Source organism: Heterodontus francisci, chromosome 33 (genome assembly GCF_036365525.1).
Source record: "Heterodontus francisci isolate sHetFra1 chromosome 33, sHetFra1.hap1, whole genome shotgun sequence".
Classification (NCBI taxonomy): Eukaryota; Metazoa; Chordata; class Chondrichthyes; order Heterodontiformes; family Heterodontidae; genus Heterodontus; species Heterodontus francisci.
In genome coordinates, this window is record NC_090403.1 from 8,271,037 (window position 1) to 8,284,460 (window position 13,424).

Here is a 13,424-nt window from a genome sequence, read left to right on the forward strand (position 1 = left end):
CAATAGTACTGAAGATCTGTGCTCCAGAACTAGCTGCGCTCCTAGCCAAGCTGTTCCAGTGTGGCTTGGGAAACCTGCGGCCCACAAAGGGACACCAACGGCAAAGGCTTCCCCCGTGTCAACACCCAACCCCCATCCCACCACTTTCCCCCTCCCACCACAACCCAACTACCCACACCCCCAACCCCCGTCCCCCGAGTGGACCCGGTGATCCCAGTCCCACAACCCTGCTGTCTGAGGCTCCAGTGCTGCTCCTGGTTCTAGGCATCTTGCAATTCCAGCAGTGCGCACCGCTCCTAGTGGCACTGCTGGACTGCTGACCCTCTGATTGGCCGCAGCTCTTGGAGGCGAGATTCCCGTTCTTAAAGGGATAGAGAACCCGGCAGCAGGCAGTTAATTGCCTGTGCGCTGTTAACTGCAGCCAGCGTTTACCAAAATGGCTGAGGCGGGGACCCTTATCTTCCTGGTCCAGGAGTCAACAAAGTGTCTGCACACAGACACCAGTGTCTGTCGTAATAAATGTTGAGGTCCGTGGTTTCCATCCGGCCGACAGTACTCTGTGACTGACAGCGGGCTGCCCGGGGCTCGGCTTTGATTGACAACTTTCCTATTGGACGGATCGCCTATTAAAGTAAAAGCAAAATACTGCAGATGCTGGGAATCTGAAATAAAAACAGGAAATGCTGGAAATACTCAGCAGGTCTGGCAGCATCTGTGGAGAGAGAAGCAGAGTTAACATTTCAGGACAGTGACTCTTCATCAGAACTGGCAAATGTGGATGATGGGGCCCACAACTGTGTCCGGCCCATTTGCCGCATCTCTACCCTCACCACTTCCCCTCCCTCCAGAACCGCGACAGGGTCTCCTTGTCTTCACTTTCCACCCGACCAGCCTCAAAATCCAAAGGATCATCCTCCGGCATTTCCACCACCTCCAGTGTGATGCCACTACCAAATGCATCTTCCCCTCCCTTCCCCTTATCGCATTCCGAAGGGATCATTCCCTGCACGACACCCTGCCTCTCTCCTCCATCACCCCCACTACCTCATCCCCTTTCCACAGCACCTTCCCCTGCAATCGCAGGAAGTGTATTAACTGCCCATTTACTTCCTCGCTCCTCACTATCCCAGGCCGCAAACACTCCTTTCAGTGAAGCAGTAAGCTACTTGTACTTGTACAATGCAGCGTACTGTATTCGCTGCTCACAATGTGGTCTCCTCTACATTGGGGAGACCAAACGCAGACTGGGTGACCACTTTGCAGAACACCTCCACTCAGTCTGAAAACATGACCCCGAGCTTCCGGTTGCTTGCCATTTCAACACTCCCCCCTGCTCTCATACTCACATATCTGTCCTGGGATTGCTGCAGTGTTCCAGTGAACATCAACACAAGCTCGAGGAGCAGCATCTCATTTACCCATTAGGCACACTACAGACTGCCGGACTGAACATTGAGTTCAATCATTTCAGAGCATGATGGGCCCCACTTTTTATTTTTCGTTATTTTTTCTTTTTCTTTGTTTATTTTATTTTAGTTTGTTTCTACTGTTCCTGTCCACTGTTTTTATTCCAATGCTTGTTCTTGGGGTCAGGGCTGTTCATTTTTCTGTCAATGCACACCCTCTTGGTACTAACACTTTGTCTTTCAACACACTATTAACATATCATTTGCCTTTGTTCCATGACCTTCTGGTCATTAATTCTGTGACCTTGCCCTATCTACACCTTGACCTTTGTTATCTCTTACCCCACCCCCGCTTTACTTGCTTATAACATTTCACATTTCTAACCATTCCCAGTTCTGATGAAAGGTCACTGTCCTGAAACGTTAACTCTGCTTCTCTCTCCACAAATGCTGCCAGACCTGCTGAGTATTTCCAGCATTTCCTGTTCTTTTATCACCTATTAAAGTGTCTGTCAGGCGGAGGCGGGACCTGTGTGTGCTGGACGTCGGATGCCTGTCCATGATTGGTCAGTGTCTGTGACTGACAGCGGCTGCATGGGCGGTGTCGTCGCTGATTGGCAGTTCACGGCGCAGGCGTGCCGGGATTGGCCGAACCTGCTGCTTTCACAAGGCTCAGGGAGTGAGTGGGAATGGATGCTGCGGGGATGAGACAGAGAGAGGTTGAGGAGAGAGCGGGAAGTGGGTGTGTGCACATTCAGAGGCAGAGGGGCAGAGTGGCAGAGTGGCAACAAGGGGGATCTCTGAGAGTCAGGCAACCCCTTAACCAAGCACTGGCTCTGGGAGCAGAGGGTGAAGGTAGAGTGTGATGGACATAGAGGGGGAGAGAATGCGATGGAAACACAGGGGAGAGAGGGGGATGGGCACAGAGGGAGGGGAGAGGGGAATGGACACAGAGGGAGGGGAGAGGGGGATGGATACAGAGGAATGGGACAGGGGGATGGACACAAAGGGGGAGAGAGAGGGATGCACACAGAGGAAGGGGAGAGGGGGTTGGAAATAGAGTGATGGGAAAGGGCGATGGACACAGAGGGGAAGAGAGGGGGATAGACACAGAGGGAGGGGAGAAGGGGATGGATACAGAGGGAGGGGAGAGGGGGACGGACACAGAGGGATGGGAGAGGGGGATGGACACAGACGCGGAGAGAGGGGGATAGACACAGAGGGAGGGGAGAAGGGGATGGATACAGAGGGAGGGGAGAGGGGGACGGACACAGAGGGAGGGGAGAAGGGGATGGACACAGAGGGATGGGAGAGGGAGATGGTCATGGAGGGGGAGAGAGGCGGATGGACACAGATGGGGAGAGAGGGTGATGGACACAGGAATGGGAGGGGGGATGGACACAGACAGGGAGAGAGGGTGATGGACACAGAGGGAGGGGAGAGGGGGATGGGCACAGAGGGGAGGAGGGGATGGATGCAGAATGGGGAGAGAGGGATAGGAGAGGGCGTGGACACAGAGGTGGGACAGAGGCATGGACACAGAGGAGGAGAGCGGCGGATGGACACAGATGGGGAGAGAGGGTGATGGACACCTAGGGGGAGAGAGGGCGATGGACACAGAGGAGGAGAGAGGAGGATGGACACCGGGGGTTAGAGGGGGATAGACACAGAGGGAGGGGAGTTGTGGATGGAGACAAACGGGAAAGAAGGGGGTGGACACAGAGGGAGGGAGGGGGGATAGAGACAGAGTGAGGAGAGGGGGATGGACACAGAGTGGGGAGAGGGGGTGGAAAAAAGGGGGATGGACACAGAGAGGGAGACAGGGGGATGTAGACAGTGTGGGGGAGGGGGATGGATACAGAATGGCGAGAGGGGGATGGACAAAGACGGGGATGAACACAGAGAGAGGGAGAGCTAAGGACATAAGGACTGGGGGATGGACAAAGAGGGGGAGAGGGGGGGATGGAGACAGAGTGGGGAGAGGGGGATGGAGACAGAGTGGGGAGAGGGGGATGGACACAAAGTGGGATAGACACAGAGAGTGAGAGTGGTGTGTACATGGGAGAGTGGGGGTTGGACACAGAGGGGGACAGAGGGGAATGGACACAGAGTCGGGAGAGGGGAATGGACACAGAGTCGGGAGAGGGCGATGGATACAGAGGGGGCCAGAGTGGGATGGAGACAGAGAGGGATGGACACAACGGGTGGTCCAGAGTGATGGAGCCAGTGATAGGGTGGATACAAAATGGGAGGGAGAGATCATGATCATTCTTGACGGATGGACATCTATCCAAAATTCTTTGCATTTCTACATCAAGTGGACAAGCAGACATTGACTACTTGTGAAAGCAAAAACAATGCCAGGTATCTCACTGAATAAGGGAACATGTAGTTTACATTATCTGTGTTTTGATGGTATTAGGTTGTCAATACTCTTTATTTACAGATTAATGACCCCCATGTCCGGGGCTGTGTCAATAATTTTGTCAAATACACACAGTGCAACATATCCCTGTTGTGGCCCAGTGCTGTGACCCCTACTGGATGTGTGGAATCCAACTCTCGGAGTGGAGGGGGTGTGGGCTGGGCCTTGGGGAGGGGGATTCGCTATTGAGACACAGCTGGCAGGCTGCTCCACACCCCTGGGCTCTACCCACCATTCTCCATCACGTTCCGAGGCCACTGGAGCCTTCTTCTCTTTTCCAGATATTCCATGCTTCCCAATCCCTCTCTTATTCTGCTGGAACATTTACAGCTCCTCTGGATCCATCTTCTCTTTCTTTAATAGTCCCATTCTCCTGAAACAATCATCCTTTCTCCCATTGAATCACTCCTGTCCTCCACCCAATCACAGACCTACCCCTTCATTCTTTCCTCCCCCGATCGCCCACTTTTCACTGGCTCTACCATTGTTTTAAAACTGTTAATCTCTCATATGTTCCAATTCAGATGAACGGTTATTGACCTGAAACGTTGGGTTGAATTTTGCCAGCCCTCCGACTTCGGGGGTCTTGGCGGGCAGCCCGGAACATTCTACCTGGAGAGGGCCGCCGTGCCCCCGACGCCGTATATGTCCTGTGCCATTTTACCGACGACGGCGGGACCTCGGTGTGCACCCCTGCCCTCCCCCTTCCACCCTCCCTCCGCCACACAGCGGCTGAACCCTCATTTAAATATGTTAAACACTACTTACCTTACAGGATTCTGCATCCCACTTCTCGTCTTTCCTCAGTCATGATTTTTTCATGAATGAGAGAAGCCAGTTGGACAGAAGAAGAGCAATGGAAGACAATGCAGGTAAATCTCTGTAAACCCCGTCTCAACTCTGCTTACTGGAAGGGATGGAGGAGGGGAGAAGGCATTACTGGGGGAACGGCTTTGCAGAGTTGAGGGGGGGAGGATGGGGTTACGAGGGGGTAAAGCTCTGCAGGCATGAAGAGAAGTATTGAGTACCCTCCCTCTGCAAACAGTGACTGCTCTGTGCTATTGTTTGTTTGTGTGTGTGAAGGAGCAATGGCACTCCAGTCATCCTGTATGTGGGGATGGTGCCAGAAATGGTAGGAGTGCAAAGGTTATCTGGCTGGTGGGGGTATTCGATGCAGCTGGTAGAATCTTTATGTGATCATGCTGTGCCACTCTGAGTGTGAGCGAAGATGGGCAATGCCACGTCATGCCACATAGCTGCTCCATGAAAGCACCTGATGTACCCGTCAATAACAATGCCTGCCCAGTTAGGAACCTTCGAATAACTGAACGTTGCAACTTTATTTATCACATGGAAACGGGTCTGGCTCATCCTAGATTGTGTGATCCTCTTCTCCTGAGGATCCATATGCGCAGTGGAGAAAACCAATAGGCAGGTGCCGCCCACGCAGAGGTGACCAGTCGTGAGCAAGAACCGCCAAGGGGAGCTCACCACTTTCGAACTCCGTGCATCTACTGGCCCCTCATGACATACCAGTTTTTCGAGAAGGTGACCAAACAGGTGGACGAGGGTAAAGCAGTGGATGTGGTGTCTATGGATTTCAGTAAGGCTGATTTCAGATAAGGTTTCCCACGGTAGGCTATTGCAGAAAATACGGAAGTATTGGGTTGAAGGTGATTTAGAGCTTTGGATCAGAAATTGGCGAGCTGAAAGAAGACAGAGGGTGGTGGTTGATGGCAAATGTTCATCCAGGAGTTTAGTTACTAGTGGTGTACCACAAGGATCTGCTTTGGGGACACTGCTGTTTGTCATTTTTATAAATGACCTGGAAGAGGGTGTAGAAGGGTGGGTTAGTAAATTTGCGGATGACACTAAGGTCTGTGGAGTTGTGGATAGTGCCGAAGGATGTTGTAGGGTACAGAGGGACATAGATAGGCTGCAGAGCTGGGCTGAGAGATGGCAAATGGTGTTTAATGCGGAAACGTGTGAGGTGATTCACTTTGGAAGGAGTAACAGGAATGCAGAGTACTGGGCTAATGGGAAGATTCTTGGTAGTGCAGATAAACAGAGAGATCTTGGTGTCCAGGTACATAAATCCCTGAAAGTTGCTACCCAGGTTAATAAGGCTGTTAAGAAGGCATATGGTGTGTTAGCTTTTATTAGTAGGGGGATCGAGTTTCGGAGCCACAAGGTCATGCTGCAGCTGTACAAAACTCTGGTGAGACCGCAGCTGGTGTATTGCATGCAGTTCTGGTCACCGCATTATAGGAAGGATGTGGAAGCTATGGAAGAGGTGCAGAGGAGATTTACTAGGATGTTGCCTGGTATGGAGGGAAGGTCTTCCGAGGAAAGGCTGAGGTACTTGAGGTTGTTTTCGTTGGAGAGAAGGAGGAGGAGAGGTGACTTAATAGAGACATATAAGATAATCAAAGGGTTAGATAGGGTGGATAGTGAAAGTCTTTTTCCTCGGATGGTGATGGCAAAGACGAGGGGACAAAGCTTTAAGTTGAGGGGTGATTGATATAGGACAGATGTTAGAGGTAGTTTCTTTGCTCGGAGAGTAGTAGGGGCGTGGAACGCCCTGCCTGCAGCAGCAGTAGACTCGCCAACTTTAAGGGCATTTAAGTGGTCATTGGATAGACATATGGATGAAAATGGTATAGTGTAGGTCAGATGGTTTCACAGGTCGGCGCAACATCGAGGGCCGAAGGGCCTGTACTGCGCTGCAATGTTCTAATGTTCTAACACCAGTGGATGTCAGAGCACCAGTGTCAGAGATGACTGTGGATGTAGAGAGAGGTGGGGACACGTATTTGTGCCCTGATCAAGGATGACCTGCAGCTCATGGGACATCCTATGCCGGTGCCCTCATAGTGGTCGCTGCTCTGAACCTTGACGCTTCTGCATCATTTCAGGAGCCCACCGGAGTCCTTTGTGGGGTTTACACAGTCAGCAATACACCATGCATCAGGGAGGTCACTGATGCTCTGTACCAGAGGGCCATTCAGTATGCCCACTTCAGGACCGGGTCTCACAGACAAGCACAGAGAGCCAAAGGTTTTGGCCGGATTGCCGGATAACCAAAGGTGAAAGCAATTAGAATTAGAACATTACAGCGCAGTACAGTCTCTTCGACCCTCGATGTTGCGTCGACCTGTGAAACCATCTGACCTACACTATTCCATTTTCATCCATATGTCTATCCAATGACCACTTAAATGCCCTTAAAGTTGGCGAGTCTACTACTGCTGCAGGCAGGGCGTTCCACGCCCCTACTACTCTCTGAGTAAAGAAACTACCTCTAACATCTGTCCTCTATCTATCACCCCTCAACTTAAATCTATGTCCCCTCGTGTTTGCCATCACCATCCGAGGAAAAAGACTCTCACTATCCACCCTATCTAACCCTCTGATTATCTTATATGTCTCCATTAAGTCACCTCTCTTCCTCCTTCTCTGCAACGAAAACAACCTCAAGTCCCTCAGCCTTTCCTCGTGAGACCTTCCCTCCATACCAGGCAATATCCTAGTAAATCTCCTCTGCACCTTTTCCAAAGCTTCCACATCCTTCCTATAATGCGGTGACCAGAATTGCACGCAATACTCCAGGTGCGGTCTCACCAGAGTTTTGTACAGCTGCAACATGACCTCGTGGCTCTGAAACTCGATCCCCCTACTAATAAAAGCTAACACACCTAAGCCTTCTTAACAGCCCTATTAACCTGGGTAGCAACTTTCAGGGATTTATGTACCTGGACACCAAGATCTCTCTGCTCATCTACACTCCCAAGAATCTTCCCATTAGCCCAGTACTCTGCATTCCTGTTACTCCTTCCAAAGTGAATCACCTCACACGTTTCTGCATTAAACTCCATTTGCCATCTCTCAGCCCAGCTCTGCAGCCTATCTATGTCCCTCTGTACCCTACAACATCCTTCGGCACTATCCACAACTCCACCGACCTTAGTGTCATCGGCAAATGTACTAACCCACCCTTCTACACCCTCTTCCAGGTCATTTATGAAAATGACAAACAGCAGTGGCCCCAAAACAGATCCTTGCGGTACACCACTGGTAACTGAACTCCAGGATTAACATTTTCCATCAACCACAACCCTCTGTCTTCTTTCAGCTCGCCAATTTCTGATCCAAAGCTCTAAATCACCTTCAACCCCATACTTCCGTATTTTCTGCAATAGCCTGCTTGGGGAACCTTATCAAACGCCTTACTGAAATCCATAAACACCACATCCACTGCTTTACCCTCATCCACCTGTTTGGTCACCTTCTCGAAAAACTCAATAAGGTTCGTGAGGCACGACGTACCCTTCACAAAACCGTGCTGTCTATCGCTAATGAACTTATTCTTTTCAAGATGATTATAAATCCTGTCTCTTATCACCTTTTTCAACATTTTACCCACAACCGAAGTAAGGCTCACAGGTCTATAATTGCCAGGGCTGTCTCTACTCCCCTTCTTGAACAAGGGGACAACATTTGCTATCCTCCAGTCTTCCGGCACTATTCCTGTCGACAATGACGACATAAAGATCAAGGACAAAGGCTCTGCAATCTCCTCCCTGGCTTCCCAGAGAATCCTAGGATAAATCCCATCTGGCCCAGGGGACTTATCTATTTTCTCACTTTCCAAAATTGCTAACACCTCCTCCTTGTGAACCTCAATCCCATCTAGCCTAGTTGTCTGAATCTCAGTATTCTCCTCGACAACATCTTCTTTCTCTACTGTAAATACTGACGAAAAATATTCATTTAACACTTCCCCTATCTCCTCTGATTCCACACACAACTTCCCACTACTATCCTTGATTGGCCCTAATCTAACTCTAGTCATTATTTTATTCCTGATATACCTATAGAAAGCCTTAGGGTTTTCCCTGATCCTTTCCGCCTGTGACTTCTGGTGTCCTCTCCTTGCTCTTCTTAGCTCTCCCTTTAGATCCTTCCTGGCTAGCTTGTAACTCTCAAGCGCCCTAACTGAGCCTTCACGTCTCATCCTAACATAAGCCTTCTTCTTCCTCTTGACGAGCACTTCAACTTCTTTAGTAAACCACGGCTCCCTCGCTCGACAACTTCTTCCCTGCCTTCCAGGTACATACTTATCAAGGACACGCAGTAGCTGCTCCTTGAATGAGCTCCACATTTCGATTGTGCCCATCCCCTGCAGTTTCCTTCCCCATCCTACGCATCCTAAATCTAGCCTAATCGCATCATAATTTCCTTTCCCCCAGCTATAATACTTGCCCTGCGGTATATACCTGTCCCTGCCCATCGCTAAGGTAAACCTAACCGAATTGTGGAGTCATCGACTGCACCCATGTGACCATTCGGGTTCCTGCCAGGCTACCAGCTGTAGACGCTACCATTTAGGGATTCCTCTCAATCTATGTACAGCTGGTGTGAGATCACCGGAGATGTTTCATGATTAAACTGTACTATCCATTTAGTAAGTGTAACTTACAGTGGGAATTTGATCTTGTATCTGTCATTTAAGAAAGAAGATAATCCTTCAGTTATGTTCAAACAGCTCTTTCGTATGCTTATTATTGAGTAAAACAGAAGGCTGATTGCGCTGGAAGGACGAGGAGCCCTTGTTGGGTGATATGGGGGAAGAGACCCAATTCTTATTTTACATTTGTGTTTACCTTGATTTTCTTTGTTCCTATAATCTTCCCTTAAATGTAAAAAAAATATATACAATCTCATAAAGCATAATTTTAAGTTATAATATTGCCCCAGGCAGCCAAGGACAGATTGATAAAAGCTCCACAACAATCAAATCTGTGCCCGCTTCCCAGGCAGCTGCCATGACACCCAGATCCTGTGCCAGTCCCAGCTGCCACCGCTGTTCACTGAACTGCCTCAGATAGAGGGATGGCTTCGTGGAGAGAAGGGATACCCCTTGCAGATATGACTCCTGAGAGCAGTGAGAGAGTCCACCACTGCTGCAGACGAGAGATACAACACCAGCCACTGAGCTACAGGAGCCAGCATTAAGCAGGTGATCGACATGCTGAAAATGCTCTCTCACTGCCTGGATAGATCGGGTGGGTGAGCCACACTATGAGCCACAAAGGGCACCTCCTTTCTTTGTTGTTGACTGTTCTCTGCACAACTACGCACTCAATAGGGGGCAGGCCTGGTGTGATGAGGAAAGACGTCAGCAGGAATCCTCCTCAAACGAATAGGACGCTGAGGACGTACAGCAGAAAAGTTGCAAGGGAGGACAGTGGGGAACCCAGGCTACACGAGCTAGGGATACGTGGCAGTGGCTTATCAACCAAAGGGTCTCTACTCCAAAGGAACCACCATGAAGAAGATTTAGAGATTGAACCTTTCACAGTGTTGTGTCACCCGTGCACACCATTGTTGTGGTGCTTTTTGGAATGGTTTGCGGGTACTCCTTCACGGTGCTACTTCTGCACGAGCAGCCTGACTGCAGGTAACTGCTGATCCCATTGCCTTTTGGCTCTGAGTGACTTTATTTGGCAGCTGTCAGGAAGCAGGTGCTGAGGTGATTTAAATAGGGTCCCGGTACCTGCTGCACATCTGAGCCAACGTCCATCATGGCACCGGATGTCCCGCCTCTCCCCGCATAATATGGGGGTGAAGGCAGCCCATCGCAGTGATGTCAATTAGCCCCCGTGTGAAATATCACAGGCACTCAGCGGTGACACTGCACGTGGGCTTTCTGTCAACTTCAATGCACACGGCCATGAGTTGTGGGTGCTATTAAAACCCAGCCCATTAACTCTGTTTCTCTCTCCACAGATGCTGCCTGACCTGCTGAGTGTTTTCAATATTCTCCTATTTTGATCAGATTTACAGCAGTCTCAGGATTTGGTTTTTTTACTCCAATGTTTAGGCCTGGATATTACCAGGTGTGAGTGACATTGGTGGGGAGTGCAGTTTCAGAATTTTAACTCCACGATCTGCCTCTTTTCTCATTGACAGGTTCCCCACCCTGACATCAGGATCATTGACAGGCCTGGCTTCTGTCGCGCAGGCGGGGTCTCTGCAGTAGGCCTCAGGACCAGGGAGGTCTGAACCATGACCCCGGGGTATGGGGGCCTGACTGATACCGGGGCTGTCCAATCCCCAACTCTGGAGGGGAAAGAGTGTGATCATATCAGCAATCATTGGGCTATCAATCCCCGTTTCCGGTCAGGGGTCTCCTAGCCTGGAGTGTGGTCTGAGTCCAGGGAGTTGGGGAGAGTAAGGGGGAGGGAAAGTGGAGGGTGAGGGGAAGGTGGAGGGGGAGGTGAGAGGACGCGGGAAGGAGATGGGAAAGTGAGGGGGAGGGGAGGGGAAGTCGAAGGGAGAGGGTGAAGTGGAGGGGGAGAGGAAGTGGAAAGGATTAGGAAAATTGGAGGGGGAGGGGAGGGGGTGTGGGGAGAGGAGGGGAAAGTGAAGGGGAGGGGAGGGGAAGTCGGAAGGAGAGGGGAAATTGGAGGGGAAGGAAGTTGGAAGGAGAGGGGAAATTGGAGTGGAAGGGGAGGGGAAGTGGGAAGAGAGGGGAAAGTGGAGGGGAGGGGATGGGAAGTCGGAAGAAGGGGGGAAGTGGAGGGGTAGGGGCAGTGGGAAGGAGGGGGTAAGTGGAAGGTGAGGGGAAGGGGTAGGGGAATGGAAGTAGGAAGGAAAGGGGTAGTGGAGGAACAGGGGAGGGGAAGTGCTAAGGAGAGGGGGAAGTGGAGGGATGGTGCCTGATTCCCAACCTCAGGCGGGTTTCCTATCCTGGAGTGTTGTCCAATCCCAGGGGTTGATGAATCAGTGGTAGAGGTCCGATCTCAGCTGGGTCTGATCCTGGGGGTAAATCTGATTCTGCGGGGGATAATCCAGAGGGTTCTGTTTCTGAGGGCGGTCAGTCCCGTGTGTTTGCATCTGATCCCGGGGGCAGTGAGTGTTGGATTCTGGAATGGGGTTCTGCTCCCGGGTCATGGGGTAGTGGAGAGGGGGTGGGGTTCGGGGGTTTGTAATCCAGAGGGATGGGTGGCTGTGTCTGATCCCAGGTGGCTGTTGGATTTCGGGGAGAGTGTGCTGATCTTGGGGGTTTCCGATCGCCAATCCCGGGGACTTTGTGCAGGCCGTGCGATCTAATGGAGAAACCCAGCTGGACACAGTTAAACCTGGAAAACAGATACAATCATAGACTTCCAAACACATTAAAATATTTAAATGACCATCCTCCCTCCTGGGAGTGGTTTTCTGCCCCTCCCCCTGTCTCGACTCGGTTCAACCCGGAGGTGGATGGATCGGAGGTGGATTGGGGTCTGGGATGAGATTTTTACATTTTAACTTCTGACTCAATCCCATTCCAGCTGTTTTTTCTGCTAAAATCCTGTATTACTGTGAGGGTCAGACAGGGATAATATTTGATCAGTAATTTCCAGTCTCTTTTCCCTTCTCTCTCTTACAGTTAATTTTCTGGCCATTGTGATTCTGTCCCGGGGAAAGTGCGGACTCTCCACCTGCACCACGTGCTACCTGGTGGCCATGGCAACAGCAGATCTAATGGTCATTATCACTGAGGTTATACTGATGCGGATTGTTAATTATTATTTCCAGGGATCGTTCCTGAACATCACCCCTGTGTGCAGTGCTAACATTGTGCTGCTCCGTGCAGCCAGTGACTGTTCTGTCTGGTTCACTGTCACTTTCACCTTTGATCGATTTTTCGCCATTTGTTGCCAGAAGCTGAAAACTAAATATTGCACTGAGAAAACTGCATCTGTGGTTCTAGCAACAACCTGTACTCTGCTCTGTTTAAAAAACATCCCCTTCTACTTTGCATATGAAAGTAGAGAGATAATCGGCAATGTACCGTGGGGCTGTTCAGTAAAGCCAAGCTATTTTACTGAGCCCGGATGGGTGGGATTTGATTGGTTTGATACGGTTTTAATCCCATTGCTCCCATTCAGTTTAATTCTGCTGCTCAACACTCTGACAGTCAGACACATTTTAGTGACCAGTCAAGTCCGTAAGGGACTGAGGGGTCAGAGCAAGGGAGAGAATCGCAGTGACCCAGAGATGGAGAGCAGAAGGAAGTCTATGATCTTACTCTTCACCATATCTGGCAGCTTCATACTTCTGTGGTTGGTGTATGTCATACATTTCTTCTATTACAGCATTACAGGAACACAACACAGGGATTACAACAATTCTGAATATATATTTGTATATGTTGGATACATGCTGCAGCTTTTAAGTTGCTGCACAAACACATTTATCTATGCTGTGACTCAGTCCAAGTTCCGAGAACAGCTCAAATGTGTGGTGAAATATCCAGTTAAATCAATTATTCAATTAATTAATAAACAAAACTGAGAGCAGCTCACAGGCGGGTCCCACTGTTTCCAGGTTATGAATGGGGGTTGTTGACATATAGACAAGCCCAGCCGAGATGCTCAGATGGAGAAACTGGACCCAGGCCGAGGGAGAGGGGCAGGGCTCGGCAAAGGAGACGACAGTCCCGGTGACTCTGCTTAGTGGCTGCACGAATGGACAGGGCTGAAGGAGGGGAACCAGGACTGAGGGAGAACTGCACTGTCAAAGGATCAGTACAGAGGGAGTGCTGC

General features: G+C 50.3%; 1 protein-coding gene across 1 annotated transcript; it reads left to right on the forward strand.

Annotated features, from left to right (window-relative positions):
* The first annotated feature begins 2,000 nt into the window (after window positions 1-2,000).
* On the forward strand, window positions 2,001-13,173 carry LOC137347879 (mu-type opioid receptor-like). Its single transcript, XM_068012916.1, has 6 exons — window positions 2,001-2,085; window positions 4,399-4,514; window positions 4,607-4,703; window positions 5,282-5,434; window positions 9,980-10,291; window positions 12,230-13,173. The coding sequence occupies exons 1-6, from the start codon at window positions 2,001-2,003 to the stop codon at window positions 13,171-13,173; spliced, it is 1,707 nt and encodes a 568-aa protein (XP_067869017.1).
* The last annotated feature ends 251 nt before the right edge of the window (window positions 13,174-13,424 follow it).